This window comes from Selaginella moellendorffii, unplaced genomic scaffold, assembly GCF_000143415.4.
Source record: "Selaginella moellendorffii unplaced genomic scaffold, v1.0 SELMOscaffold_53, whole genome shotgun sequence".
NCBI classification, from domain to species: Eukaryota; Viridiplantae; Streptophyta; class Lycopodiopsida; order Selaginellales; family Selaginellaceae; genus Selaginella; species Selaginella moellendorffii.
In genome coordinates this window covers 922577-950424 of record NW_003314314.1, presented here as the reverse complement: position 1 = coordinate 950424, position 27848 = coordinate 922577, and the positions used below count along the sequence as shown (strand labels likewise).

General features: G+C 46.8%; 10 protein-coding genes and 1 non-coding gene across 16 annotated transcripts; 5 read left to right on the top strand and 6 right to left on the bottom strand.

Moving 5' to 3' along the window:
- Positions 1-48: 48 nt before the first annotated feature.
- Positions 49-3179, top strand: LOC9636230. Its single transcript, XM_024687467.1, has 10 exons — positions 49-108; positions 157-293; positions 346-378; positions 432-458; positions 507-533; positions 589-660; positions 714-746; positions 802-892; positions 947-2674; positions 2731-3179. The coding sequence occupies exons 7-9, from the start codon at positions 719-721 to the stop codon at positions 1857-1859; spliced, it is 1032 nt and encodes a 343-aa protein (XP_024543235.1). The 5' UTR covers positions 49-108; positions 157-293; positions 346-378; positions 432-458; positions 507-533; positions 589-660; positions 714-718; the 3' UTR covers positions 1860-2674; positions 2731-3179.
- On the bottom strand, positions 1856-2293 carry LOC112350731 (formin-like protein 2). Its single transcript, XM_024687472.1, has 2 exons — positions 2134-2293; positions 1856-2083 (listed from the first exon to the last, which is right to left on the bottom strand). The coding sequence occupies exons 1-2, from the start codon at positions 2278-2280 to the stop codon at positions 1865-1867; spliced, it is 366 nt and encodes a 121-aa protein (XP_024543240.1). The 5' UTR covers positions 2281-2293; the 3' UTR covers positions 1856-1864.
- LOC9660907 lies at positions 2446-3857 on the bottom strand. 3 transcript variants are annotated; one of them, XM_024687469.1, is made up of 6 exons: positions 3811-3857; positions 3598-3756; positions 3495-3537; positions 3328-3424; positions 3067-3267; positions 2446-2997 (listed from the first exon to the last, which is right to left on the bottom strand). In XM_024687469.1, exons 1-6 carry the CDS (start codon positions 3828-3830, stop codon positions 2609-2611), a joined length of 909 nt encoding a protein of 302 aa, XP_024543237.1. In that variant the 5' UTR covers positions 3831-3857; the 3' UTR covers positions 2446-2608. The 3 variants fall into 3 exon arrangements, with proteins under 3 accessions (XP_024543237.1, XP_024543236.1, XP_024543239.1); XM_024687471.1 differs by having other exon boundaries at positions 2676-2766; positions 2816-2997; positions 3067-3424; XM_024687468.1 differs by having other exon boundaries at positions 3067-3424.
- Positions 3858-3927: 70 nt separating this feature from the next.
- Positions 3928-5338, top strand: LOC9636229 (serine carboxypeptidase-like 50). Its single transcript, XM_002982366.2, has one exon. The coding sequence runs from the start codon at positions 3942-3944 to the stop codon at positions 5256-5258; it is 1317 nt and encodes a 438-aa protein (XP_002982412.1). The 5' UTR covers positions 3928-3941; the 3' UTR covers positions 5259-5338.
- An 89-nt stretch (positions 5339-5427) lies between these two features.
- On the bottom strand, positions 5428-6061 carry LOC112350725 (translation machinery-associated protein 7-like). The gene is made up of 4 exons (XM_024687456.1): positions 5984-6061; positions 5753-5808; positions 5645-5686; positions 5428-5585 (listed from the first exon to the last, which is right to left on the bottom strand). The coding sequence occupies exons 1-4, from the start codon at positions 5997-5999 to the stop codon at positions 5505-5507; spliced, it is 195 nt and encodes a 64-aa protein (XP_024543224.1). The 5' UTR covers positions 6000-6061; the 3' UTR covers positions 5428-5504.
- A 125-nt stretch (positions 6062-6186) lies between these two features.
- LOC9660906 (rRNA-processing protein UTP23 homolog) lies at positions 6187-7500 on the bottom strand. Of its 3 annotated transcripts, none has more exons than XM_024687454.1 (7): positions 7289-7500; positions 7149-7229; positions 6961-7081; positions 6676-6900; positions 6572-6616; positions 6415-6517; positions 6187-6371 (listed from the first exon to the last, which is right to left on the bottom strand). In XM_024687454.1, the coding sequence occupies exons 1-6, from the start codon at positions 7486-7488 to the stop codon at positions 6416-6418; spliced, it is 774 nt and encodes a 257-aa protein (XP_024543222.1). In that variant the 5' UTR covers positions 7489-7500; the 3' UTR covers positions 6187-6371; position 6415. The 3 variants fall into 3 exon arrangements, with proteins under 3 accessions (XP_024543222.1, XP_024543223.1, XP_024543221.1); XM_024687455.1 differs by having other exon boundaries at positions 6187-6360; XM_024687453.1 differs by having other exon boundaries at positions 6187-6517.
- Positions 7501-16941: 9441 nt separating this feature from the next.
- Positions 16942-18744, top strand: LOC9636228 (protein CELLULOSE SYNTHASE INTERACTIVE 1). Its single transcript, XM_024687435.1, has 2 exons — positions 16942-16959; positions 17037-18744. Exon 2 carries the CDS (start codon positions 17195-17197, stop codon positions 18623-18625), a length of 1431 nt encoding a protein of 476 aa, XP_024543203.1. The 5' UTR covers positions 16942-16959; positions 17037-17194; the 3' UTR covers positions 18626-18744.
- Positions 18521-20083, bottom strand: LOC9660904 (spindle and kinetochore-associated protein 1 homolog). Its single transcript, XM_002982251.2, has 10 exons — positions 19973-20083; positions 19794-19906; positions 19620-19726; positions 19492-19564; positions 19365-19441; positions 19212-19317; positions 19121-19150; positions 18957-19070; positions 18788-18910; positions 18521-18741 (listed from the first exon to the last, which is right to left on the bottom strand). Exons 1-9 carry the CDS (start codon positions 20049-20051, stop codon positions 18839-18841), a joined length of 771 nt encoding a protein of 256 aa, XP_002982297.2. The 5' UTR covers positions 20052-20083; the 3' UTR covers positions 18521-18741; positions 18788-18838.
- Positions 20084-20094: 11 nt separating this feature from the next.
- LOC9660903 (tryptophan synthase beta chain 1) lies at positions 20095-22207 on the top strand. Its single transcript, XM_002982363.2, has 5 exons — positions 20095-20433; positions 20708-21064; positions 21122-21564; positions 21634-21728; positions 21791-22207. Exons 1-5 carry the CDS (start codon positions 20131-20133, stop codon positions 21970-21972), a joined length of 1380 nt encoding a protein of 459 aa, XP_002982409.2. The 5' UTR covers positions 20095-20130; the 3' UTR covers positions 21973-22207.
- Positions 22179-22252, bottom strand: TRNAV-CAC. The gene has a single exon. It is a non-coding gene; the product is annotated as a tRNA-Val (tRNA).
- A 2380-nt stretch (positions 22253-24632) lies between these two features.
- Positions 24633-26011, top strand: LOC9636227. 2 transcript variants are annotated; one of them, XM_024687481.1, is made up of 4 exons: positions 24633-24777; positions 24954-25551; positions 25610-25664; positions 25755-26011. In XM_024687481.1, the coding sequence occupies exons 1-2, from the start codon at positions 24650-24652 to the stop codon at positions 25432-25434; spliced, it is 609 nt and encodes a 202-aa protein (XP_024543249.1). In that variant the 5' UTR covers positions 24633-24649; the 3' UTR covers positions 25435-25551; positions 25610-25664; positions 25755-26011. The 2 variants fall into 2 exon arrangements, with proteins under 2 accessions (XP_024543249.1, XP_024543248.1); XM_024687480.1 differs by having other exon boundaries at positions 24954-25664.
- The last annotated feature ends 1837 nt before the right edge of the window (positions 26012-27848 follow it).

Here is a 27848-nt window from a genome sequence, read left to right as displayed (position 1 = left end):
CTCCGCGTCGCAAGTAGGCGCATCTGGCATTGCAGGTCTCCGATCTTTCCTTGATTTTGGTATTCAGGGGTTCCGATCGCGTCGCGCGCTCGAGAAGAAGCGCTTGAAGTGAGATTATGGTCCGGCTTGGCTCGTTCTTACGTGGTTACCATTCAGGAACAAGACGCGGCAATTGAGAAGGACGGTTTTCCAGAATTCGAGCTTCTTCGACAGGCCGAGGACGTCCGAGTTTAGTTTCTTCAAACGGTTCCAGCAGTGTCTGCCAGAAGTACACACCCCAGAGCGAGACGATCGTAAGCCTTTACTATTGTTCCTGCGTCATTCTCGGTATCCTTTTTTGTCCAGGAACAATCGACTCGGGAAGCGACAAAAATGATGGTAGTTTCTTATAGCATTGTTTTATAATTCTAGCTCTCACTTCGTTTTCCCAGATTTGAGCTACAAGGGAAGCTACGAAGGTAAGATTGGTGATTATTTCAGGATTGTAATTTTTTCATGGTGTCCAGAAAATACTGGAAGTCACAAGGATGATGGTAAGATTTTTAAGGTGTGATCTAGAAATCTCATTGACCCTGAGTCTGTTTTAAGGTGAAATCTACTTCAAACGTTCCAAAGAAAATCGAGATTTAAGTTCTCCAACTCATACGCAAAGACACAATGGTAATAAGTTTCAGCATTGTACTTAATGTTTTGACCTTTTCCTTCCTCGACAGATGGAATGTTAAGGGGAAGTAAAAGCGATGATGGTAAAGTTCTTGAAGATTGTAGCTATTCTCTTGTTCTAAATACTACTATGCACAGGGGCAATCTACACGGGCAACTATAAGAACATATTCACGCGAATCCAACATAATCTCCAAGAACTATCATCTCGGAGTTCCAAATCTAAGGGGTAAGGTTACATTGGGTTGATTTTGCTCACGTTGGTAGCTAATTTATTTTCCAGGCCTCCCAGAGTCGAAACACTGCTCAGGAGGCTGGACGTTGTTAATCCGGCCATCTCGTGCGAGGAAAAAGGCCATAAACTACTTCAACCTGGAAGTCCCTTACTGCTTGAAGACGAAGAGGATTCTCACTTCGAAGCCTTGAAGAACTGGAATATCAAGGAGATGACGGAATTAGCGTGGAGTTCCGGGCTTTCGGATGACAATAGTGCGGATTGGGAGGGGCATGTTGAGAGTCGTTCACAGCTCAAAGACGACGACGGAGATTCAGACTACGAAGCACTGAAAACCTGGAACGTCAAGGAGATGACAAGATCGGCATGGAGTGCTGGACGGTTCCCAAATGTAAATCTCTCAAGCCAGAGTATCGAGACAGACAAGCTCGACAGTCCAGGCCAGCTGTTCGAGGTGCCGCAACAGGACTTACTCTCGTCGCTATATTCCGAGCCGGAAGAAGAAAAATTGAGCTTTGAAGTTACGAAGGATACATTGGGACTGCATTCGATAGATGGAAACGATTCACAGCTTGAAGGCGACGGCCATTCAGACTGCGAAGAACTCAGATCGGCTGGACAGTTTGATATCTCGGAGATCCAAGAAGAACTCAGATCGGCTGGACGGTTTGATATCTCGGAGATCCAAGACGAAGAAGAAGACGGATACAACCAAGGATACGACAGTCCAGGCAAGCTCTTTGAGGTGGACTCCTTATGTTTCAAGCTGGAAGACGACTGTCCAGGCAAGCTCTTTGAGGTGTCGCAGCATGACTCGGTATCTTTCAAGCCCGAAGAAGAAAACTTCGACTTTGAATTTCCAAAGAATCCATTGGACGGCATTTACAAGTCGGGAGCGAGGCTGGCTCTGCAATCACTCGTTGGCTTTACAACTGGAAACTCTGATACACTTGACTGGTGAAGACGTCAAGTTCGTGAGCCTGGCAACGTCCTTTTGGTCCTCCGACGTCCCTGTGGTCCCGGGAGAGGACTCGGTGCCGGCGGAAGCGAGAGTGAACTCTTTGGAGGTGGAGGAGAGCGAGGAACGGGCCTTATGAAGACGATTGGTCCTGGTCTCAGTGGTAGCCATGGCCGAGGGATTGGATTCACATCGCGATAGTCTTGGCGAAACATCCTGCCTTTGCTCTGGAAAACCTTCAAACATCTCAGGTAAGCTGAAAAAGTTTCATACATACCACAGGTGATTTGCTGCTGGTGTTCCCGCTAGAAATCGCTACGAGAAGAAGCACAAGTGTCGCAACGAGGAGGTTTCTCTGTGCTGCTACAGTTGGGGACGACATAACTGGGCCCTGAAAGGATGATTCTTCAGACAAGCTGTGCATCCAAGTTAAAACAATGGCGAGTTTAATTTGCACGCGGTGAGGAGCAAATCGCCGCGTTTACAGCATTTAAAGCCGCTGACAGGTCATTCCATCGGCATTGGCAGGCGCGACGATCAAACAGGCAAGTAAGTTCGAGTTCCAAGTTTTTCGATAAGCTGGCAGGTGTACTACAATCGCAGAGTTCTTCTCTTAGAGGAAACATTTGCTTCGTTACAAGATCTTGCAAGCATTTAACTAGTTATCGAGCTCGAACGACAATATCTTTCCTAAAAACTAAGTAGATGGTGAACATACTTCTCAAGAACTTGACACCGAGCTTGGCTGTCAGCTACATCGAGCGGTACAAGCTATACTTAAAAGGCGGCTTTGATTGGCCAGGATCGAAATCTTCCAGGTAGGTACAAAACTGTTGTTGACGTTTTCTGATTATCAGATGTTTGTTTCGTACAGGGATCTCTTGGGAATCATGTGAGCTTGCGCAACGAGCTGCCAAAACAAACACAAACTTAAAACCAAAAGAGGAGAGGAAACTTACGTGCTCGAAGTAAGTCTTTTCACGCTTCGGGGGAAGAGGAGCCGCAGTGTTTTCCATGACTGACGGTGGACAGAAATGGTCTGTCTGAATCCCCATGCAGCGAGGATCGTCCGTAAGCATCGAGCTCGACTGGCTTAGCTGCTCCTCCACCGGGAACCGATCCCTTCTCGGGCTCAGGTCGACTGAAAAAACAAGGTGTGAGACCAGACCGAATGATCGAGTGGAAACGATCTACAAAAAAAGGCACTAGCCTGGAGTTCCTCTAGCCGAGGATGATGACTGGCTTAGCTTGGTTCCTTCGAAACTTGTATCGCTGCCAAAAGAGCTCAGTAGCATGTTGGATGCTCTCTTGAGCGACGAGTTATATCTGGTGCTGTCGAGATCATAGTCTTGGTCGATGGTCATGTCCTGGCAGATCCGGCTCATGAGCTCGTTCTCGGTGGTAGTCGTCTCTGGAAAGCTACAAAGATTTGAGATGTAAATGCAAAGTGGAAGTAAGGTCTCTGACGCACTTAACGAGCAGGAAGAACCACTGCGAATCGTCTTGAGCTCGTGTAATGGTTTCGTGCTCGACCTTGATCTTGATAGCAAATCACTGCATTTGCTTCTCTGGAAAAAAAAAAGAAGAAAAAAGACCGCTCAATCGATCACGAAGTGTTCTATAGTGATGAAAAAATACCTGTGGGGAATGCCACCAAGAGCCCTTGCTTTTAGCTTCTTTGCTGCGAAAGATTTGGGGAACCCCAAATCAAATGTAAGCTCAAGGAAGTCCCGGACACTACCTGATATCCTCTCGCACCCGGTGCTCCATCGCCAATGCGGCGCGGATGCTCGCAAGCTTCGTCTCCTTGTCTTTGGCCTCCTTCTCGAGCTTGATTGTGTCTTTCTCGAGCTTCGTCGCTTCCTCGTGGATCATCGACAGGCGCCGGGGAGATCTGTGGCTGCAAGGAAATAGTATCAGAATCGAAGCCTAGAAATCGAGATTTCTTGCATACCTCCGCCCATTGGTGCCCATCTCTCGGGTAGTTTCCACGCGAAGAACCCTAAGCCTAAATTTCTGTTGAGATTTCCCGCCGTTTTTTACGCCTTAATTTACTGTTTGTCGCTAGGGTTTCTTCCCCGAACGATGATCTCCGCTTTGGCTGTGATTCTGGCAGCGGTAGCTGGAGGAGCGTTCTATCCCTTCAAATTCCTCCATGATCAAGTCTCTTCTCCCTTCCCGACCGAGGCGCTGCCGACAATCTCCGGCTATTTCCCTCTCGATCGCTCTTCCAAGATGTTCTTCGCCTATTACGAGGCAATCGAGCCTGCCGAGGCGCTGGCGTCGACGCCGATCATCCTGTGGCTGCAAGGCGGCCCTGGCTGCTCAAGCATGACTGGAAATTTCTACGAATTTGGTCCCTGGAGGACGGCGCCGGATCTCCAGCTCCACCGGAACGAAGCGCCCTGGAATCACAGGTTTGGTGTTGTCTTCATCGATAATCCGCTAGGAACAGGGTACAGCATCGCTGAGAAAGACGATGATATTCCAGTGAATCAAGACGAGGTTGCTCGAGACCTCCATCAAGCTCTACTCCAATTCTTCAAGCTTGATCCTTCGTTCAAGAACCGGCCTTTCTTCATCGCCGGGGAGAGCTACGCTGGAAAATACGTCCCAGCTCTTGGTCACTACTTGGTGAAGCTATCCAAGAACTCTTCCAAGAACTCTTCTTTCCGGCTGGATGGCTTGATGATCGGCAATGGTCTCACGCATCCGATCACCCAGGTCCAGACCCACGCCGCCACTGCTTATAGCTTTGGTCTGCTCGACGCTGCCCAGAGATCCCACGCGGAAGATCGAGCAAAGGTGGTGGTGGCATCGATCGAGAGAGAAGACTGGCAGGGCGCCTACGAATCAAGAACACAGTACATGGAATGGATCGAGAACGTCACCGGGTTGGCAACAGTCCTGGACGTGAGAAGGAGCGTTCCATACCACTGCTCGGAGGATGGAACCGAGTTCCTGGCCTTGTTCCTCAATCGCCAGGAAGTGAAAGCGGCGCTCAAGGCCGACGATGCGGCGCAGTGGATCTCTTGCAATCCTCGGGTGAGGACGATCATGGCCAACGACACGATGAAGAGTGTCAAGTGGATGGTCGAGGAGCTGCTGCTCGAGATCCCGATCTTGATCTACCAGGGGCAGTACGACATCAAAGACGGCGTGGTTGCTTCCGAGGACTGGATGCGACAGCTCGAGTGGGAGCACCGAGAGAAGTTCTTCGCGGCCGAGAAGAAGATCTGGAAAGTTGGGAAATCCTTCGCGGGGTATTGGAGGAGCTATGGAACGCTCACTCACGTTGTAGTTTCGGGCGCCGGGCACCTAGTCCCAGCCGATCAAGGCGTGAACTCTCAGCAAATGGTAGAGAAGTGGATACGAAGCGCGTTACAGGTAAAAGACAAGTAGGCAAAGTAGCCTTTACGTGGCAGTACGGGATGCTGTGACACGTCATCTTCTTGTGAGTGGATTTGCAACGTGGCAGCTGATTGGACCGATTAAGAAATAAAGAGATTATTTAATTGAGAATAATATGGTCTTAACACGTCAGGACTTTTCGCAACGTGGCAACTGACTAGGACGACACAAAATGCGACTTAGCTTGTCATTACGGAAGGGGATTTTACAGCCATACCGTACGAAGGCCGTACGGGGCTACTTCTTCCCACTCTTTTTGATGCCGCCACTGGTGAGAGGGCCTTTCCCGGAGGCCTTGCTCTTGAGTTCCTTCATTGCCTGCCAAAGAAAAGAGGGAGAAATGGAAGAAGATAAGTAGGAGCCGTGGAAGGAATTACCTTCTCCTCTTCTTTCTTCTTCGCGATGTGCGCCTTATCCTCCTGTGAAAGCCCAAGCGACGATCGATCAGCGCAAGCGCAACCAAAAGAAAGATCTTCTTCTCTTACCTCGTCGTAATCCTTCTTGTCGGATTTGGGAGCTTTGAGAGGCTTCAACTTCCCACCTGGACAATCGAAACATTAGAGCGGCAATGCGGAGGGCTAGAGAAGAACAGCCGAGATCTAGAAGAGACGGGAGAAATTCCGAGAATCTAAACCGGAGACCGAGGGAAACAAAGCGCTCGCAATCTCCACAATCAATCAACCCTAGAGCATCGGGAAGGGAATCGATAGCATTACCTTGCTTGCTCGACATGATCTCCTTCCAAAATCACCGAGCGCCAAGCTCCTAGACCTCCCCTCTCGCTCTCCTCTTGACCTCTTCTTTTGCTCCTAGGGCTATTATATATACACCCAGTAACCGCGGTTACACCACGGTCACACCACGGTTCACCATGGTCACACCACGGTTACACCATGGTTCGACCACGGCGTTTTAATGATTATCAGCACTCTCGGATTTTCTTTTTTCTTTCGAAACCAGTGAGCTAGAAACACCTTTAGAAAAAAGAATTCTTCGATCACTCTCGTGAATGGAAGGAAGAAAACCGTGAGCATCTCTTTTTTCTTGGATGGAGCCCTCAATAAATCGATCCATCTCGATTAGTCGTCGCGGGCTTTCAAAGATCTAGAACTTGAGCTGTGTAGAAAAGAAAAATCGAAAGATGTACCTCAAGCAGGAGATTTATGGATCACGTCCTCTTTTACGCTGTTTTTCTTGCGATTTCTCCTCCTTACTTTCTTCCGGGAAGACCTCTCTCCATCGTTTGATGCCTGCAACACCATTTTCATGTTTAGCTGTCATCTTAGAGAAGAAAGAACTCTTACTTCTGGAACTTGTTTCTTTTTCTTGCAAGAAAGTGGATTTGGTCCCTGCGACGATGACCTCTTTCTTAGCGAAGAAGAACTAAAACGAAGCGAGAAACACTTACTTTTGCTCGCTTTCTCTTGAACGTTGGCCGGTCTCTCACCATCAAACTTTTGCTTCGCTTTGGAAGTTCCTCGTCCTCGGAGGTATGAGAGAGAAGTCGCTGCTCTCGACACTTCAAACTTTCGCGTTTGCTTTCCTCTTCCTTAGCAAACTGCTGCTGGAACTCTGACGGCGGTTCCACACACAGCGACGTTTTCTTCGAGTAGACAACAGCGCAACCAGGCATCTAGAGAAACAGAAATCGTGATCTTCGAAAGAGAGAAACGAGGAAGAAAAATATTCTTACGACTCGAAGCTTCTGGCGTAAATCACCATCTTGTGTTGCCACAAAAAAATGCTCCGGATTGAAGCTCTCCACGAGCGACTCCAAGCACTCGCTCCCTCCTTTTGCAGGCTCGTGATCGCACCTATAGAACAAACCAACAAAGTTTTCTATAACCGAGAAGAACAAAACAACGAAAGCAGTTTTCCTACTTGGCAAGATGAAGCTTTCGAGCAGCATTTAGAGTGTCCGAGAAAGAAGTCCCAAGCTTTTTAAGCTCCGCATTGATACACCTGATAGAAGAAATTCTCTTCGTTTTTCTTCCAGTGGATAGCTACATTTTACCGCAGACCTGGTAGTAAACGCCTTGGCGGCTCCTCCCAGCGCCTGCGACAAGAGCTTGTCGAAGTCTTCGCTGCCTTTGCGAATGTTGTGGAGGACAGAGTGCTGAAAATTACCGTCACAGAGGACTTTGAAGGGCTCCCGGAAGCCAAACGAAGCCTTGAGGAAGCGCACGGCCTTGCGGTAGCGCTTCTGCCTCTTCACCCTCATTGCATAAACCCTAAAAACAGAGCCCTAGTTTGTTAAAATAGCGAATATTCCACTGGCTCGTTATGACACTAAGAAAGGAGCTAGAGTTCTAGGAAAGACGTGGATTTTCTCCTCCTTCCTATTGTGGTATGGCGCTTATGATCTATGTACCTCTGGATCCCAAGAGTAAGACTCTTACCCGTCGTAAGCGTAGAATCTCTACAGGGGAAAGTCACAAACCAGATGAAGATTTTGGTCTTTCCATGGATATTGAAGAGGTAAATCCGCAGCCCAAGGAAACAGTGAGCCATGAGGAAACAGTGGGACATGAGGAAACAGTGAGACAGCCCGAGATTCAAGAGGAGGCTGAGAAGCAGCCCAAGATTCAGGAGGAAATCCAGAAGCAGCTGCCCATTCAATTACAGCCACGGGGTTTACCGCTTGTGTCTGAAGGTCGGTTAACCAGGATTGAAGAAGACATCAAGACTTCTTTTCCAGCGACGGGAGCTTGAGATGCTCAAGAAGGAGGTCCAAGAACTTGGGACACATGAAGCATGTTGTCCAGGGTCTTAAACGAGCTGCTGATACTCTTGTTCTTTATGATGTTCTTGACAACATCACAACGAAGCTGTCCTACGCTGTAACAAGGTTGATTGCAGAGGAGCTCCAAGCACTTGATACGAAGGCCCGGTGTGTGTACTTTCAAAGTCTCTTTCCGCACAAAACTTTACTCTCAGTCACATACCCTGGCATTCTCTGGGATTTGAAGGTGCAGGACGTAACGAAATATTTAGAGGAATGTGAGCAGGCGGATGAGGATCCTCAACGGGCCAAGGAGGAGCAGCAGGTCAATGATGAAGATGAAGGCCAGGAAAGAAAGAGGGTCAAATTGTTGGAGCAGCTACAGGTCCAGGAGTGGAAAAGGAAAAAGAAGGCACTTCTTTTATCTGCGGAGAGGATTGTCTCAACGGAATTGCAAGTTCCTGTCTCTTCTTTGAGGAAGACTGTGGTTTCATATGTCTTGGAGCTTAAAGGTCAAAGACACAAGCCAGTCCATCGATATCAGCTTCATCCACCAGTTAATGAGAGGAAAGTACTTGACACTAGTATGCCTGCTACCAGAGAGATGGTATCTACATGTTTGAAGACTCCACCTATGCAGTCATCAGCTACAGTGATTCAGGATGTGCAGGGCTTGCGGGACATTGTGGTTTTCTCTTCTCGGTTGAGTTTGCTTCTGCAGCATTGGACTTTCTGGCGTTTGGATAAGATTACAATGGAAGCGGTCCTGCAGATTCTAATTACCAGATTTTCAGGGAATATTGCACTGCGGTTCCAGGATTTTCTTGTGAAGAATGGACGTCTGCCTTTTCCATTTAATCGATTCTGGAGGACACAGATTGCAACTGATGATAAGTTTGACGGTTGGTTGATTTGTGATGATTCACATTATATTTGGCTTTCTCGGAGGGGCGAATGGATTAACGAAAAGTACGAAGTTGTGATTCATACCTTCGATGGTTGGAGTTTGCAAGAGAAGTAACATAGGATTCTAAATTTCTTGTTTGATGTGATTACAGTAAGACAAACTGATCATCCCACACCTGGCAAACTACATAGGGTATATTCCCAGATTATACCCTTCCGCATTTTTTAATTTTTTTTTCATATTTCTCTCAATGTGCTGAAATAGGCTGCAAAACCCCCAAGACTAGTATGAATGGATTCATGATGGTCATGATGCTCATACATGTGATGGGCCATAACAGGCACACATGGCATGTTACAAGCAAAGGTTAGTATTTGTAGATCAAGGATCTCTCTTGGTCTCCCAAAACACAGCGATCTGGAGAGGTATGGTTTGATCTGTAAAAAAGGAATTTGAATTTCATGTAGGCATCATGTAGGTGCCAGGAACACCAATTCTAACTAAAGTTGCGAGGCTTATGCTTGACATTGTTGTCTGATGCCCTGAAAGGGCTTTATATTTCTTTGTACATTTGAAAGGAATATTCTTTTGCAAATGGTTTTTCTCGTGACATTGTTAATGCATTTCCGTACAATTCCTCGTCCAGGAACTCAGAAGCACAGTGTTCACGATAAAATATGATCCTTTAGAGCTTCGGGTGTTATTTGTCCTGTTATATTATAGTCATTGAAACTCTCCATAATAACTGTTATTCTTCACGGGATGTTATGAAGCATATCAGATACAAGTATAAGCCTCGCAACTTTAGTCAGAATTGGTGTTCCTGGCACCTAAATGACGCCTACATGAAATTCAAATTCCTTTTTTACAGATCAAACCATACCTCTCCAGATCGCTGTGTTTTGGGAGACCAAGAGAGATCCTTGATCTACAAATACTAACCTTTGCTTGTAACATGCCATGTGTGCCTGTTATGGCCCATCACATGTATGAGCATCATGACCATCATGAATCCATTCAAAGGCCATTCATACTAGCGGATGCAGTAGTCCTGGGGGTTTTCTATTTTAGCACATTGAGGTGTGAGTGCATGGAATATGGAAAGAGAATACAGAAATGTGCATATCAATTAGCCTAAAAACCCTAGCTTATATACAGGAGCGAGTGGTCCAGATTGAAACCAATCCGACGGCTACCAAAATCCCACTACGCTAATATTAGTATACGGCATCGTAGCCGTACACTTGGCCCTCACATCATCCCCTCCTCTCGGAATAATGGAAGGCCATCAGGGTTCTCTTGTAGATGGGCCAGGATCTAGAGGAACGTCAGGAGGAGGCATCGGCGGATCTGTAGACGGTACTAACTGCTCCTGATCCCTTTGTATGAAGCGTTTTAACTGCTGCACATGCACAATCTCCGGAGGATCGGCCTACTGAACGTCATGCCGAACCTCATAAACTTGTGGTCCAACTTGCCGCAACACCCGATACGGTCCTTTCCACTGCGCAAGGAGCCCCTTAGATAAACCACGTACCGTAAGATGGGGAAAACGGACCAACACCAAATCATCCACTTTGTACTCTGCAGGTGGACGATGATGGGAATTGTAGCGCCGTTGTTGTCCCACGTGTACGCGGCCTAAGTGTTCAGCAGACTCTGCGCGGACAAGTGGAAGAATGCTTGTCAAATATTGATCCCATGACCTAGCATCAGGAACTCGTGGCAACCGCGAAGGTAAACCCAGCTCCGTTGGTAATATTGGATCATGACCATATAGAAGTTTATATGGTGAAGCACCAACAGAACTCTGCACCCCTGTGACATAGGCATACCGAAGAGACGGCAAATAACTATCCCAATCCGAATGCTGAAAGTTCACATACTTCGCTATCATCCCTTTGAATGTCCGAATGAGCCGTTCCACCAGACCGTCTGATTGTGGATGATAAACACTCGTAAAAGTGTGGCGTATCCCCAATCGAGATGTCAAAACATGAAATACCTCAGCCATAAATGCAGGACCATTATCCGAAAGAATCTGCTCTGGACAAGAATGCTGGAACACCACTCGATTGAGGAGGAAGTATCCAACAGCAGTTGCAGAGGCACTAGCAAGAGCACCAACTTCCACCCAACGAGTCAAGTAGTCAGAAGCAATAATAACATACTCATTGCCAGCAATCGATCGTGGAAAAGGTCCCATAAGATCAAACGCCACCAACTCAAACGGACGGGAAACTGCAATTGACTCCAACCGTCCTTCCGCAGCACAAGGGGGAGTATTACGAGCTTGGCACCAAACGCAGCTACGCACATACCGGATAATATCACGTCGCATCTCTAGCCAATAGAAAGACCTACGCAGCTTCTCAGTGACACGACGGTGTCCCATATGCCCACCTAGAACAGGAGAATCATGGTAGGCATGGAGAAACCGCGGAATAAACACCGAAGGCACCACCAGCCGTAAATGATCATCAGGATCCGTCCCCACAAAATAAAGAAGGCCATCTTCAAGGTGATATTGAGAATGTAAATGCCGGAAAGGCAAGTCATCAGCAAGTGATGCAGGATTCTCAAACTCATCTCGAAGCCTTCGAATCCACGGCTCAATCTTTTGAGCCTCGCGAACCTCATCAAGAGAAGGTAGATCTTGCTCTACGCCCTGTGGACACTGAACGTCAAGGACAGCAACCGCCGACGGCACAGAATCCTCATCTAGAAAATCCACAGATGCTGGAACAACAGGTTCGTCAAAAACATGAGAAGTGAGTGGAGAAGCAAGAGGAGCTCGAGAAAGGGCATCAGCATCAGCCATAGAACTCCCTAGGCGATGAACAACATCGAAATCATATATCTGAAGCTTCAAAGCCCATCGAGCCGTACGACCAACCAGGTTCTTCCGCTTCAATAATGAAGTAACAGCAGCATGGTCACCTTCAAGTAACGTCCGAGAACCATGTAGATATGCATGAAGTTTCTCGAAACCCCAGACTATTGCTAAACACTCCTTCTCTGTCGTGGAGTAGTTCATCTCCGCTGGTTGTAATGTACGGCTTATGTATGCAATGGGATGGCACTGACCAGGCACACTCGAGCTCTCTTGCATCAACACACCTCCAAGACCGATGTCAGAAGCATCCACGCGCAAAATAAAAGGTCGAGTGTAGTCAGGATATGCCAAAACCGGAGGAGTCGTCAATAGCTCTTTGAGATTCACGAACGCCCGCTCACAATCTGGAGACCAGATGAAAGATGACGTTGATGACTTCAGCAACGCTCGCAATGGTGTAGTGCGATCGGAAAGATGATCCACAAAACGACCGAGATACTGCACCTTACCCAAAAAACGCTGCACATCATTCACACACTTCGGAGTAGGGAACTTTAGAACAGCCACAAGTTTGTCAGGATCAACTTGCAAACCCTCACGAGAAATACGGTACCCAAGATAAGTTGTGTCCTTGGACCCAAACACGCACTTTGACCGCTTCAGCTTTAAACCAACGTCGCGTAGCTGATCCAACACTTTACAAACATCACGAACATGCTCCTCCCACGTCCCCTCCGAGTGGATCAAGACATCATCAATGAAGTCAGCCGTCACCTCCGGCATATCGCAAAGAACCTCGTCCATCATCCGCTGAAAAGTTGCTGGAGCATTGTTCAAACTAAATGGCATCACCAAGAACTCGTACAAACCAAATGGTGTACGAAAAGTAGTCTTAGGAATATCTTCTTCGGCCATCGGTACTTGCCAATACCCAAAAGCAAGATCTAGCTTGGTGAACCAACGACTTCGCCCCAGACGATCCAAGAGATCAGCAGTGTGAGGAAGAGGGTACACGTCCGGGATCGTCAGTTCATTTAATGGACGATAGTCGATGCAGAAACGAATACTCCTATCAGGCTTCGTCACAAAATGAGGTTCACATGCCCAAGGACTCCGCGACTTCCGAATAACACCCTTCTCCAACATCTCCTTGACGTTTGCACGTAAAATCTTGATCTCCTTGGGTGACCGACGACGAACAGGAACCTTGATTGGACGAGCATCCCCGGTTGGAATGGGATGACGTGTGGCAATCTTGGCCCCAGACGATAGGTCAAAGTCAAAGAGATCAGAATACTCCTTCATGAGCTGGTCAATAGCTGCAACACAAAGATCATCGGAGGGATCGGAAAAGGGAAGAGTAGAACAAGATGGAGACACAAGAGGAAATAGTGGGGGAACAAAAGTAATGGAAGCAGAGGTAAAAGTAGAGGGACGAAGAAGTACGGAAGTGAGAGGAATGGATGAAACATAAGGAAGTATGAGACAAGGGGGAGAAGCCTCAAAGTCACACTTGGCATGATTGCGCTGCAACCAATCCATACCAAGAATGAGGTCAAAAGCTTGACTCGGCACCACCCGCAACGACTGCAACTCAAGCTCGAAATCACCCACACGCACAACCAGATCCGCCTCATCTCGTGCACATGCATGTGTACGGCTGTTGCCATAAAGAATGAAAACTGGATCCGCCGCACGATGCAAGTGTAGACGACAACGTGTGGCAATAGGTCGAGCAATAGAAGATAAACTCGAACCTGTATCAACCAACACGGAGAGAAGAATAGGAGACCTCTTGTTATAAAAACGAGCTTGGAAAGTAAACACTGGATGAACTGGTGCCGAGTGAACCTCTTGATGATACTCCCGAAAGAAAGATGGAGGGGTCACTAACTTATTCGCGCAAGGTCCCTCCATTACTCGCGTGACTCCTCGTTTCCCGAATGCACCTCGGTATCCAAACCTTCCACCGCAGCAGCACCAACGGGACGTTGCTGACGCCAAGGTCTCCACCCAGGAAATGGAGGTCGCCAATCCGGAAAGCGCCGACAATGCCGATAAGTATGACCAACTTCATCACACGCCCAGCAACGAACATCACGGCCACGACCACGTCCTCGCCCTTGTCCTTGGACTCGAGTAGCAGCAGCATCAACCTCCATGGGAACAGGACCATCACTCATAGGAAGTGGAGCTAAAGGACATGTAGCAAAAAGTGGAAGAGGCGACGTCTCATAACGTTGTGCCAAGCGAAGAGCATCGTCAAGAGTGGCAGGAGCAAGTGCATGCACAAGTCCGACAAGATCTTGACGAAGTGCTAGCCACAACATTCCTAGCTTGATCCGCTCCGACATATTTGGTTCCGCACAAAGTAAAAGACTTCGGAAACGAATGCCAAATTGCATCACCGACTCAGATGGCCCTTGGCGAAGATGATGCAATTGTTGGAAGGCATCATCACAATCATCAGCGTGTCCGAAGGCGCGTTTGAAGACGTCCAGAAGAACACTCCAATCGCCACGAGTGGCTGCGCTCAATCCATTGTACCACTGCAATGCCGTCCCTTGGAGACATGTGGGGAACTCACGCAAACGTCGAGCATCATCCCAAGAATGATATGTGGCAATCACTGTGAAGTAATCGAACCAATGATACACATCATCCCCAGGATTCCCATAAAAGAACTCCGGCCGAACGCGAGGATTGGCACCAAGAGCAGAAGGAGTTGTAGGAGTTGTACCATGTGCCGTGAACGCCGCCATCAACTAAGTTTGGTTGTTCAATTGCAAGTGCATAGCATCAAGCAATTGAACCAACTGCTGCTCTAGAGTCAAAGGAGGAGATTGCGGATCAGCCATGAAGATGAATGAAAAAGAAAGAGCAAAAGAAGAGAAATGACAAAAAGCTGGAAAGAAATGGTAGATCTAGAAAATGCAAAAAGCTAGATCTAAACCAAAATCCTGAAAGGAAAGAACAAAAAAAAGGAAATGGAAAAAGCTAGATCTAGACAATGCAAAAGCTAGATCTAAACCGAAATCCCAAATCCAAGCACTCCCCCAGGGACAATCAAAGGTGCCCCTCACCTCCACCAATGTGAATGCATGGAATATGGAAAGAGAATACAGAAATGTGCATATCAATTAGCCCAAAAACCCTAGCTTATATACAGGAGCGAGTGGTCCAAATTGAAACCAATCCGACGGCTACCAAAATCCCACTACGCTAATATTAGTATACAGCATCGTAGCCGTACACTTGGCCCTCACAGAAAAAAAATTGTGGAAGGGTATAGTCTGGGAATATACCCTATGTAGTTTGCCAGGAGTTTGTCTTATTGTAATCACATCAAACAAGAAATTTAGAATCCTATGTTACTTCTCTTGCAAACTCCAACCATCGAAGGTATGAATCACAACTTCGTACTTTTCGTTGATCCATTCACCTCTCCGAGAAAGCCAAATATAATGTGAATCGTCACAAATCAACCAACCGTCAAACTTATCATCAGTTGCAATCTGTGTCCCCCAGAGTTGATTAAATGGACTAAGCAGACGTCCATTCTTCACAAGCAAATCCCGGAACCGGAGTGCAACATTCTCTGAAAATCTGGCAATTAGAATCTGCAGGACCACTTCCATTGTAATCTTATCCAAACATCCAATGCTGCAGAAGCAAACTCAACCAAGAAGAGAAATCCACAATGTCCTGCAAGCCCTCCCAATCATTGTATCTGATGACTGCGTAGGTGGAGTCTTCCAACATGTAGATACCATCTCTCTGGTAGCAGGCATACTGGTGTCAAGTACTTTCCTCTCATAAACTGGTGGATAAAGCTGATACCGATGGACTGACTTGTTTCTTTGAGGTTTAAGCTCCAAGACATATGAAGCCACAGTCTTCCTCAAAGAAGAGATAGAAACTCGCAATTCCGTTGAGACAATCCTTTTTGCAGATAAAAGAAGTGCCTCCTTTTCTTTTTCCGGTCAGCCTCCTGGACCTCTAACTGCTCCAGCAATTTGACCATGGCCTTTATCTTCAGCATTGACCTGCTGCTCCTTGCCATGCTCCTTGGCCTGTTGAGGATCCTCATCCGCCTGCACACAGTCCTCTAAATATTCCGTTACGTCTTGCCCGAGTAAATATTTGAGCGGAAAGAGACATTGAAAGTACTCACACCGGAGCTTCGTATCAAGTACTTGGAGCTCCTCTGCAATCAACCTTGTTACAACATAGACAGCTTCGTTGTGATGTTGTCAAGAACATGAGTATCAGCAGCTTGTTTGAGACGCTGAACCTCATGCTTCATGAATCCAAGTTCTTGGATCTCCTTCTTGAGCATATCAAGCTCCTGTCGCTGGAAAAGAATGCTCTTTTACAAACCTGCAGTAAACTTGCCTGTGGCTGTAATTGAATGGGCAGCTTCTTCTGGATTTCCTGGGCTCCTTCTCGGGCTCCTCTTGACTCTTGGGTTGTCTCATCTTTCTTACTGGGTGAGAATCTTACTCTTGGGATCCAGAGCTACACAGATCGGGGTGTATCCCACGATAGGGAAGCTAGCGAACCCTACCTCCTTATTCTCTGTTCCAATTTGGCCTCATATATTCTTTCTTAACAGGTACACAATAAAATGTGAATAGAATTTATAAATTTCACTTTCCAGATTTTATTCTGTAGACTGGAAATTATTGGGCAAAAAAGAATGGACAATCTGAGCAGCACAACAACTTTTCTAATCGATGGCAAAATTCTTGTCTGTTGATTTTGAGACAACTGAGCAACGCAAGCAAGGCAAGGTACTCAGAATGTCACAGGTCTTATCAGAGCAGCCAATCCACAGTCCCCACTTTTTCCAAGGTTCTTCTTTATTACCTCTGAGATACCCAAAGACCTCTCTGGTCAAGGAGCATGTGAAGTGGTAGCTCCAGAGCAGCATTCAGCTTGTATTTTGAATGGGGTATTTTCTGCTCCAGCTCCAGCTCCAGCTCCAGCTCCAGGCAGGCACTAACATTTTTGCAGATAGAGAGATGGGAATTCTTATCTCATGCCCTAAAAGCTTCTTTACAATGCTCTCTTGGGTGGGGGCAAGCTCAGCTTGCACTCACATGTAGAGTGGCCCACGCACAAAACATGATGAGTTGGGTTTCTAATGCCACCTTTCTGTAATTGTTGTGTTTACAATGCCACCTTTTTGTATGATAAGTTTCGAGGATTGGGGATTTCGGGGGTGGTGAGTGGTGGTGATTACCGCTTTTGCTTTGACGATCATGAAACCCGACTCGTAACGATCCTCATTTATGATCGCAGGAGCAGCAAGACGACGTGTGGTGTTCTTGTTCGCGTGTTTCTTTCGTTTTTTTTTTAGTTCTTCGTCTCTCGGTGAGAGCGAGGGGCGATCGACGCAAAGGGAAACAAAGCATGGTCAGGAGTTTTGTCCCGGCGCCAAGACACGGTTCGATCCAGGAATGCTGGTTGCTGGGAGGATCATGGGCTCCATCTCCGCGCGGGAGCTTCTGGAGGTAGCACAGCAGCGGATTGCGGCGGCGCTGGACGAGGCAAGCTCCGTGAAAACGTTCCTGGGGCGATGGCGGATCATCCAGTTCCGGCTGGAGAAGCTGGGATCGCAGCTCCACGACATGTCCAAATGCCCCCTCCTCTTCCTCGAGAGCTACTCCCTGTGCACGGAGGTGCTGGAATCCATGGTGGCCACCATCGAGGACGCCAAGATCTCCGCCCGGAAGTGCCTCCAATCCGGCCAGATCGATGGCAAGCTCCAGATGCAAAGCGCCCTCGACGCGCTGGCCGCGCGATTCCACCACCACATCCACGACTGCGACGTTGTCATCAAGAACAGCCTCGTCAAGGAGTCCATGGCGGCGCTGCTCCTCGTCACCGGCTCGCGAGCGTCGCGATCGCGATCCATGGTCATCTCGGGCGAATCCGCGCTGCGCTGGGCGGTGCGGGATCTCGTCGTGCGCCTCCAGATCGAGACGGATCCCAGATCCAAGCACCGCGCGCTCGCCTCGATCGTGGATCTCCTCGAGGGCGATGACAAGAATGCACTGCTGGTGGCGTCGCAGGGAGGGATTCCAGTGCTGGTCCGGTTGCTCGACGCTGGAATGCCGTGCGCCGTGCGGGAGAGGGCGGCGTCGGCGGTATACCGCCTGGCCCGCGCGTCATGCTGTGAGCAGGAGCTCATAGCCGAGAATGCACTGCCGCCGCTGGTCCGGCTGCTCGAGTCGGGCACCGGGCTGGCGAAAGAATGCGCGGTATCCGCGCTGCACTGCCTGACGTACACGCCCGAAAACGCGCGGTCCCTGGCGGCACACGGCGGCGTGGCGGCGCTGGTCCAGATATGCCGTCACGGTACGCCGCTGGCCCAGGCCTCGGCCGCCGGCGCCATTAAGAATCTCGCCGGAGTGACCGAGCTCCGGACCGCTATAGCCGAGGAGGACGGGCTGTCCGAGGGTGCCGTGGCGGTACTACTCGGGCTCGTGCTGTCCGGTACGGATGCCGCGCGGGACGCCGCCAGCGACGCGCTGCAGATACTGGCTGAGGCGTACGGCGCAACGCACGGCGGCAGGCTCGGCGACGTGGAGGCGATTCTCCGGTTTCTATCGTCGTTTCCGCCGCCGCAGGGACGCCGGGTGGCGGTAAGGATGCTGAGGAACATCTCGCGAGCCGGCGGCGTTGCTGGGACCGCTGCTTATAATGCTTTGGCGAAGCTTGGGGACGATGAGGAGAGTGACGAGCTAAAACTTACAAAGATGGTGAGTAAGAAAAAGCTGAGCTTGGGAAAAATGGTGATGGCGTTACTGACCAGGAAGATTGCCACTGCTTCTAGTTCGTCCAGTCACGAGAACAGATTAAAGAGTTTTTTTCTCAAACGATGGTAGCGCGCTTGTAAATAGAAGCGAAAACGAAAAGAAAAAAAGAATCCGATTGTTTCGAGTTTGATACCTTTAGAGGATGTACGTGTTGCGATTCAATGCAGAGCTAGATCTCGGATTTCCTGTGAAGCTGGATGAGAAACACAGAGAAAACGAGTTATACGTTACCTGAAATAAAACGTCTCGTCAAGAGAAAGCATTGGAATCTCCAGATCGCTTTTAGCTCAACAGAGCAAACACTCTCTGTTTTCCAATCCGAGCTTCCAGGACACGGCCGAGATGCCGGATTATCTAAAAGAAAATGTGAGCTCTTAAGTTTAAATGCCGGAGTTTCTACCGTGAGTATAGCTTTGCCCGTTGTGTCCATTTTCAACAATGGACCACGCATGTCGGACTCCAAGAAGAAATGCTTCCCTTTGATCGTCTCAGCTCCAGCAATATCTCGTAGTTCCTAGACGAAACACGAGAAAATGTTGGATGGAAATCAAACGAAAGACTTACCAGGACTTTCTCCAGGATATCGTCTCCCAGCTGTGCATATGAAGAAAGAAATTGTAACAACGCCATGCAAGCATTCAGTCATCGGAATGACCTTCTTTCTTGGTGCCTGTATTAGTCTTAGATTGTTCTCAGCAAATCCAGCCATTTCATCAATCGCAGAGTTGACTTTATCGAGAGTGATCCTTCCCCTCATATAGCTGAAAAGAAGCTTTCACAACAAAGACAAGGAAAAAATATAGACAACCTTGATAACGATGCGAACTCTTCGTCCGATACATACTTCCGAGGAGGCAAACCTTTCCCTTTCTTCTCCTTCTCCACCTACAGAACCAGCATAAGAGCGCAAAACGATGAAAATTACTCTTTCAAACCTTTGGATTTTGCGTTTGAACAGGAAGAATGTTGCTGGTGTGAGCAGCAGCTTTCTCAGGAACAGGAAACAATCTGCCAAGAAAAAAAATTCTTAGCAGAGAAAAGAAGGAAAATTTGCAGAGAAAACCTGTTTTTCAACGCGTCCGATGGCGCTGCAGCGGACAAGGTTGATGGAAAATGATCTACGATAGCTTGAATCTTCCTCGTTTGCTGGATTGTCAGCTCCGACAGTGCCTAGAACACACGCAGTTTAGTTTTCCAAGAGTTCTAGCCGAAGAAAACGAATTTGTTTTTTTCCTACCTTGGCCTTGCTGAGCGCCTCCATCTCCGATTTCACATAGCTATCCATCTTGCGAAAATCATGCTCCACGGCCTTGAGAGAAACATCCACAGCACTCATGTCTGCAGCTCTTCCTGAGAGAGAGAAAAAGTGAAGAAATTCACGAACAAGCAGTAGAGAGATCTAGGCGCCGCGCTTACCATCGCCGCGAAGAACCATGAGCTCCTGGAGGTCGGAGATCCGGCGCGTGAACGCCGAGACGATCTTCTCAAGCGCCATCCGCCCTAAAATCTCTTCCCGCCAAAACAACCATTTAGTAAAATGCAGCTACAGAAGGGCTGAGCTAGGGTTTATAGCTATGGCGATGCGTGCGATCACCCCCCAGCTCTTCGTCTCTCCCAATCAGCTCAGCGCGAGTGTGGAGCGATCGACGAGGATCGCGCTTCCGCGGCGCAATCCGGTAGGCGCCCGCTGCGCGATCTCAGAGAGCACCATGGCCGCGGAGGAGGTGTTGAATGCGCAGTATGGAGGATTCCAGCGGCCGGATGCATTTGGGAGGTTTGGAAAATTTGGTGGGAAGTATGTGCCGGAGACGCTCATGACGGCGCTGGCGGATTTGGAGGCCGCTTATCGATTGCTTGTTGTGAAGCCCGAATTCCAGGTCGGTGCTCGTGTTTTTTTATTTTTTATTTTTTGCTTGCTCATCTCTATAGAACACCCATTTTCTTGGGGTAGAGTTTCTTTTGTTGGATCTGTGTTCACTAGTTTTTCTAGCAGTGTTGCTGCATTCCAGCAAGAACTGGCCGAATTCCAGGTCGGTGATGGCTCTTGTTTTTGCGTGCTTTTTAGATCACTCTATAGAATATGCATTTGAGATGGTGGATCTGGCTCTTCTTGTCTCTAGTTTTTCTAACAGTGTTGCTGCATGAATCCAGCAAGAACTGGCCGGCATTCTCAAGGACTATGTTGGTCGAGAAACACCTCTCTACTTTGCGGAGCGCTTGACTCAGTTCTACAAGAATGCCAATGGTACTGGACCAGATATCTATCTCAAGCGAGAGGATCTAAATCACACTGGTGCTCACAAGATCAACAATGCCGTTGGCCAAGCCTTGCTCGCAAAACACATCGGCAAGAAGCGAATTATTGCCGAGACTGGAGCCGGCCAGCACGGAGTCGCCACCGCCACTGTCTGTGCGCGATTTGGATTAGAATGCGTCGTCTACATGGGTGCGCAAGACATGGAGAGGCAAGCTCTCAACGTTTTCCGTATGCGACTCCTCGGTGCCGAGGTAAAGTCACAGACATGGTTACCAAGTTTCAACAAGGTGGTGTTGTTTCTCTCTCAGGTCCGGCCTGTTCACTCGGGCACTGCTACTTTAAAAGATGCAACTTCGGAAGCTATCCGGGACTGGGTGACGAATGTCGAAACGACGCACTATATCCTGGGCTCTGTCGCTGGTCCTCATCCATATCCAATGCTGGTGAGAGACTTCCATACCGTGATCGGGAAGGAGACCCGGCGGCAAGCTCTGGAAAAATGGAATGGCAAGCCGGACGTGCTCGTAGCTTGCGTCGGAGGTGGCTCCAACGCCATGGGCCTGTTCCACGAGTTTGTGAACGACAACGATGTCCGGCTAGTGGGAGTGGAGGCTGCTGGCTTTGGCTTGGACAGTGGCAAGCACGCGGCAACACTGACCAAGGGAGAAGTAGGAGTTCTTCATGGAGCTATGAGCTACTTGCTACAGGATGAAGATGGCCAGATCATCGAGCCACATTCTATCAGCGCCGGGTACTTAGATCGTCCCCAGTGTTTAAGCTCGCTCGCTAATTCTTTTCTTCTCGCTTGTGTCGCAATCAGGCTGGACTATCCTGGTGTTGGGCCGGAGCATAGCTTCTTGAAGGACATGGGCCGCGCGGAATATCACAGTGTGACAGATGCCGAGGCCTTGGAAGGTGAATAGCATTTATACTTTTCTAGCGATGGCCGGCCATTGATTGGTGTGGTTTGTTGCCAGCTTTCCAAAGGTTATCAAGGCTTGAAGGTATAATCCCTGCGCTGGAGACCTCGCACGCTCTAGCGTTTCTGGAGACTCTGTGCCCGACTCTGGAAGATGGTTGCAAGGTAGTAGTGAGCTGCAGTGGTCGGGGTGACAAGGATGTCCAGAGCGCCATCAAATACCTCAAGTTTGAAGCTTAGAGAGGGAATTCAGAGGTCAATAAACACTTTTTTTGGCACTTACCGAAAAAGCTAAGCACACTCTCGAAATCACGATCATCGCTGGAGTAAAGTTGGCATCGAGGACCACATCGCCGCTCGGCATCGTTTTCCAATCCGAGCTAACAAAACTTGTTACTCAAAAACTGGAACAATAAAAAATTAAAAAAGAAATATAAAAATAAAATTGTCTGAACCCAGGTTTGAACTGGGGACCTCTAGTGTGTGAGACTAGCGTGATGACCAACTACACCATCCAGACCAAGAACATGATAAAAAGGAAGTAGTTTATCTTTACAATATGCTCTAGCTCTTTTACTTTTTATAAAAATTGTATGTATTTTTGGTATTTTGCAGTTTCTTTATGCATTTGTGTAGGTTTACCCTCTTCGACTTTCAATCTCCTATAAATTGTAAAGTTCATTTGGCACCAGCAGCTTTTTCTTCTTTTATAGATGCAAAATCCACGTTGGTGACCAGCAAACGCTACAGTTTGTTCTAAGGCAAAGTTTGATGGAGAGGCAATTAGGAGTCTAAACAGCTGCATGAAAAAACTCAATACCAACAAAAGGAGGCCCAATTGGCCTGTCCAAGCAATGTAGAGAGAATAGACCATAAATAAGATTTAGTTATAATCTTCACCTTTGTTTCAAAAGAAACTACCTAGAACCCAGGTCTGTAGCAGTGCCTTACAATTATAGGCGTTATATTTTGCGCAACGCCTAATTTCACACGTCTTTGCGATGGAGCATGTCACCAAGGACAAAAGATAATATACTTCGGAACCCTGATTAGAAACATTGTTTTTGCTAAGCTAAAAGTGCTGGAAAAGCAATTATTTGTATTTACGCCACTTGAGGCTTGGCTCTTGACCTTTAACCAAGATTCACACCACCGTGCTATGGATTGTGGTGTGCAGTAGTGACTCATATGGAAGACATGTTACTCAACAAGATGCCACTCAATCTAGATGATGACATGAGGAAAAATTCTTCCTTGCCTCGTCATCCATATTGAGTAGCATGTTGTCACGCAGTTACAAGTGTAGAAGCAGCTTGTGTAGAACTTGTGAGGTATTTCTTGTAACACAAGTAAGAAATGCCTAGGAACAAGAAAATTGAGAAATGAAGCAAAATTGACTAAGACGAAACTATTGCTTCTTTAGATCAAAGTTTTCCTCCACAATCTTCAATGGCCACTTCTGTGACAACGATAGTCCATCCGAAAAAAAGGAAAAGGGTGGCATGCATTCAGCTAAGATTTTAAAGACATTTATAACCTTTCTAACATTACTATTACATCAGTAATTTATCAATGCATTGCACTGCGGAGAATCTGTACTGTGGCGTATCAATAATATCAATTTGTTAGACAATATCTTAATCTTAAGCTCTGAACCCAGGTTTGAGGTTTGAATTGAGGACCTTAGCGTATCTGATTTGCTAACATCTACATAAACTAGAAACCTGTTGTCGCCACATGTAGGCTACGTGGCCGCAGGAGCGCTCCATCCAGATGTCTGCCATTCAACCAACTAACTAAAAGTCAGACCAGGCGAAAACGTTATAAGAGTTTCGCCATTGCATTGCAATATCTCATACCCTTGCTTGTTTTGTGCTGGTGAGGGAGATGGATCAGGCAAGAGATGTGGTTGATCAGAGCCCCATTGTGGAGGATCTGAAAGGTGAGGATCACCAGCCCAATGCTCCCCACCATGGCACTGAATACGCCGACCGTAAGAACGCCAAGAAGGGTGTGGAGCGCTTGAACAGGCACGGGGGACCGGTGGGGGTCAGGGCGCAGCCCAAGAAGGGCGGCAAGGGGGGCGAGTTCACTTGGGAAGGGAACAAGGATCCCACGCAGTATGACAAGGAATCAGTACCCGTGGCGATTGACGAGAAGGATCCCAACTATGTTGACGAAGAACAGGAGGAGCAGGACAGGAAAGTTGCCGCTGGTGTTGTGGAAGTCGCCAAGCTCGCCCCCCACGATATCTCGGTGATTGATGTTGCTGCTCCTTGAGCGTCGTCTTCGTGAAAGATGATTCCAAGACAAATGCTAGTATGTTCTAGAACGGCTTTTACTGTTTTAGATTAAGTTTTGTGTTATAAATATATTTGCACTTGGTTTGGGTATTTGGATATTCGGTCACTTGAGAGAACTCTGCAACGTTTGAAGGTAGGTTCAAGGGCAAAATACTTTGTTTTTTTAATTTTCTTTTTCCTCCTGGTGACTCATCACGGGCTGGCTTTCCAGGTTCTGCTACAGTCTCGTTCTCTATGAAGGAATGCCGAGCAGGAATAATTTAAAATATCTAACACGTATTGTGTCCCGATTTTCAAATATAACAGATAAATAATGAAAAAAGAACCCTAAACCAAATGGTCCATAAACTCTGTTTTATCCCTTTACTAAAAAGTAAAAACAAATTAAGAAAAAAATATTACTTCAATGAATAAAAATTGAGCTAAGTGATATTTTTCCAATTTCTTATAAGTACAGAGTTTGGTAATAAAATATTATCCAGCTATCTTAATCTCAGTTAGTAATTTTGAAAAACATAATCTAAATTAATTTAAGAATAGTTAAGGGTTTGACCTATGATATACCTAGAATATCCTCAAGAACTTAGGGCATTTCACTTCTATTTGATGTCCTAATGGTGCTGTGGGAGATCACATTGGCGACAGCCTATTGCTTAGGGCTCAAGAGGACCTATCGCCTTGTCCTGCGCCTGCAGCGCCGCCTCCTGTCCAAGCATCCAAGGATCCGCGCCTTCGTCTTCAGGTATGGATGCAATCTAGTTGAATAGTTGGCTTATGTGATTGAAATTAGATTTGGCCTCTTATTTTTCCTCTGTAAATTTGAGTGCAAGCATTCCTTTGCTTGATTCTTGCGTGAGCATTTCGTTTTCGTTATTAGTTTTTGGAAGTCTTTCTTTTCCAACGCTTTTTTGCTTGCAGGCGTGCTCGAGGGATTTTTGATGTAGCTCTCAGAGTCCATAGAACCGTCCAGCAGCGCGACATAGATGCAGGCAAAAGCGTAGGGAATCGAGTTCTTCGCTTTCTAGACCGCCTTCGACCATCAGCCAACATCCGCAAACACGACGCTCCGGAAAACAACGCGACTAAATCCAACCAGCCGGACGAGCCCGCGAGAAAAAACCAATGCCGCAGCAGCAGCAGTGGTGGTGGTGGCCAGAAAAGCAACGTAAACTTTGTCCAGCTCTCGACGACGACCCTCTACGGATCACACGCAGGTTTTGGAGCTCTCGCCTGGGACTTACACGCAACTCCTCGAAGATCACTGCCTCATATCCTTTTGGAAAACTTCTGGGCTCCTTTGAAAGCGAAGCTCGAGTTGTCACAGCGACACCGCGGCATTTCCTCGGCTTGTCTCCATCGCCACCCTGGTGGGATCCAGTGGCAACAGCAGCGTCTATAAGAAACCTTTTGTTTTAAGTGGGACTGACAACACCATCTATGTTGTGATAGAATTATCCTTGGAACTGAAGGGCTCTCGCGATTCTCCAGCAAAATAAATAATAAGCCATCTCCCAAGGTACACTCTTTTTATTCTCTCTCTTTCTCATGCAAGAAGACGAAAGCCTTAGGAACAGCGTGGAGCTCGTATAGATTGTGACGGGCCCCCGGTTTGCAGAGACGTGTTGGATGGTATGTGACACATTTTTTTGCCTTGCAATGTGCTGGAAGACTATTACGTCTTTGAATAAACTGTTCTAACAGATGAGCCTTTCTTTCCAGGACCCCACTTTGGATGCCTTGTTAAGTTTGAGGGATAGAAAGCCGGAGAAGGCACAGCGGCGGCATCAAGTAAGAGAGAGCTTTCTTCTTGTGTTTGTTTTTCTTCTCAATTCGAGAGTCTCCGAGGAGAAAAGGGAGAAGCGGTTTTCAGCAGGAATGGCCAAGTTTAAGGAGGGGAAGAGTGCGATGTGGATGTTGGTTCTGATACTGGTGATCTTCCTTTATTTCTCAATCCAAACAGCAGCTCGAGAAGAAAACATCTCAAGTGTCCACTACTGCTTTGGGGATGATGAGTGCTCTGTCGGTTGCAGCTGTGTTTACTACCTTCGAAGCTATGGCCGGTGTCTCAGCGGCGTGGAGAAAGAGCAGGCTCTATTGGCCAAGAACGCTCTCAAGCTTAAGATCAAGTCACCGCTGCCAGATCTTGGGAAATACTAGACGTCCTTCGACTGTTATCCACATTTGAGATCTGTGAAGTATGCTCTTTAGAGTGCCCAGATCTGTAATTCCCCGGGTGCGGAATACAAGTAAAAAATGTTTTCGTAAAAAATGTCTCAACCGGGATTCTAGACTAGCGAATTCAGACATAAATATATCATTTAAAAACTTCCAATTAACTAGATTAAATTCCTAAATTAATTTCATCTCTAAAAGTCAATGTCCATCCACAAAGATTACCTAGACTCTTTACAGCCTTAGGCCTACTTAGTGTAGATGTTAGATTGAAGTAACTAAAAGGAATAGTTTTAAAAAATCTATGTAATTCCAATATTGAAGGAAGTGCCACAAAGTCTTAACTAAAAAGTTTACATTTTATATAAAAAAAGGTCTAAACCTCTAATTCTATTTAATTAAGGGATATCTTGAGATTGACAATGTCCTTTGTGTGTGTGAGAGAGAGAGCAATTATTAACTTCTTTCACGAGGGTGTGAAGTTTGTTATAAACAATTAAAAATAACAACTTGAGTAAAATCTATGAGATTTAAATATAAAAAATAAAAATCCATGAATAGAAATATAACTCCAATAAAAGGGAAACTACTACTAAGATAACTGTCAATTAACAGTATCTCAAATGTCACTCCGGTTCTACTCTATGGTTAAGCCAACCTCAAATAAGCTAGTAAATAAATCAAATGTTTTTCCAACAAGACTTTGACATCCATTCTTGTGAGATCTATGGTCTGGATACAAGGCTATTCCCAATGGAAATCACATTGTGGGAAGAATTCTAAATATGGAGGGATACTTTGGAATGATGTGTCAATTTGCAATTATCAAGACTCCTCACTAGAACCTATAGATACACAGAAAGATTTGAGATCTAGAAAAAAGCCATGATTGGTGCAAAAAGTATATTATAAATAAGGTCTTAACTTATATACTACACTACATTTTAGATTAGCCATCACTATTGGTAAAAATAATGGTATCTATCTTTAGCCAGGATGGTTAAGTCCTTTGCCTAAAGCTTGACTGATATAGACCTTAGCATGAGTCTAAACCTAAGCCTAAGCTTGAGTTTAAAGTAGAATTCCTGATAATATCTACCTCTCTTTAAGGACAAGGGGATTAAGCCATAGTGACTTAGTTTTGTCTGCCTATGCTTGAGTGAAAGAGAAGAAGAACTAGGAATTTCTTTTTGCAAAGGTACCCCTTCAAGTTCCCTTCATTCATTCTAGACCAACCTTTGCTAGTATGATGAATCACTTATGGTTGGTTTTATTGGCCATTCATCTTTGTTCCTTATTAGTATCTTCCTAGCTACTTATCCCCCTCCTTTCTCAAATTGTGCCCACACCTGAATTGATGCTAGTTCTGATAGAGCTAAGAAAGGAGGAGGATCACAAACAAGATACACAAAAAAATTGCCAAAAAAATGCAAGAAGAAAAATGAAGTTTAGTGAAGAAAAATTGCAGCTATTTTGTTGCAGATTGGACTAAAAGAAAACCAAGGCAACATGTTGCAACACAAACAATCATAACTCCTAGAATATTGAGTGCACTTGAGCTCGTCAAAAAAGGAGGAGATCCACAACTTTCCAACAAGTTGAGGAATAAAACAATCTAATGCCACACTCAGAAGATGTAGC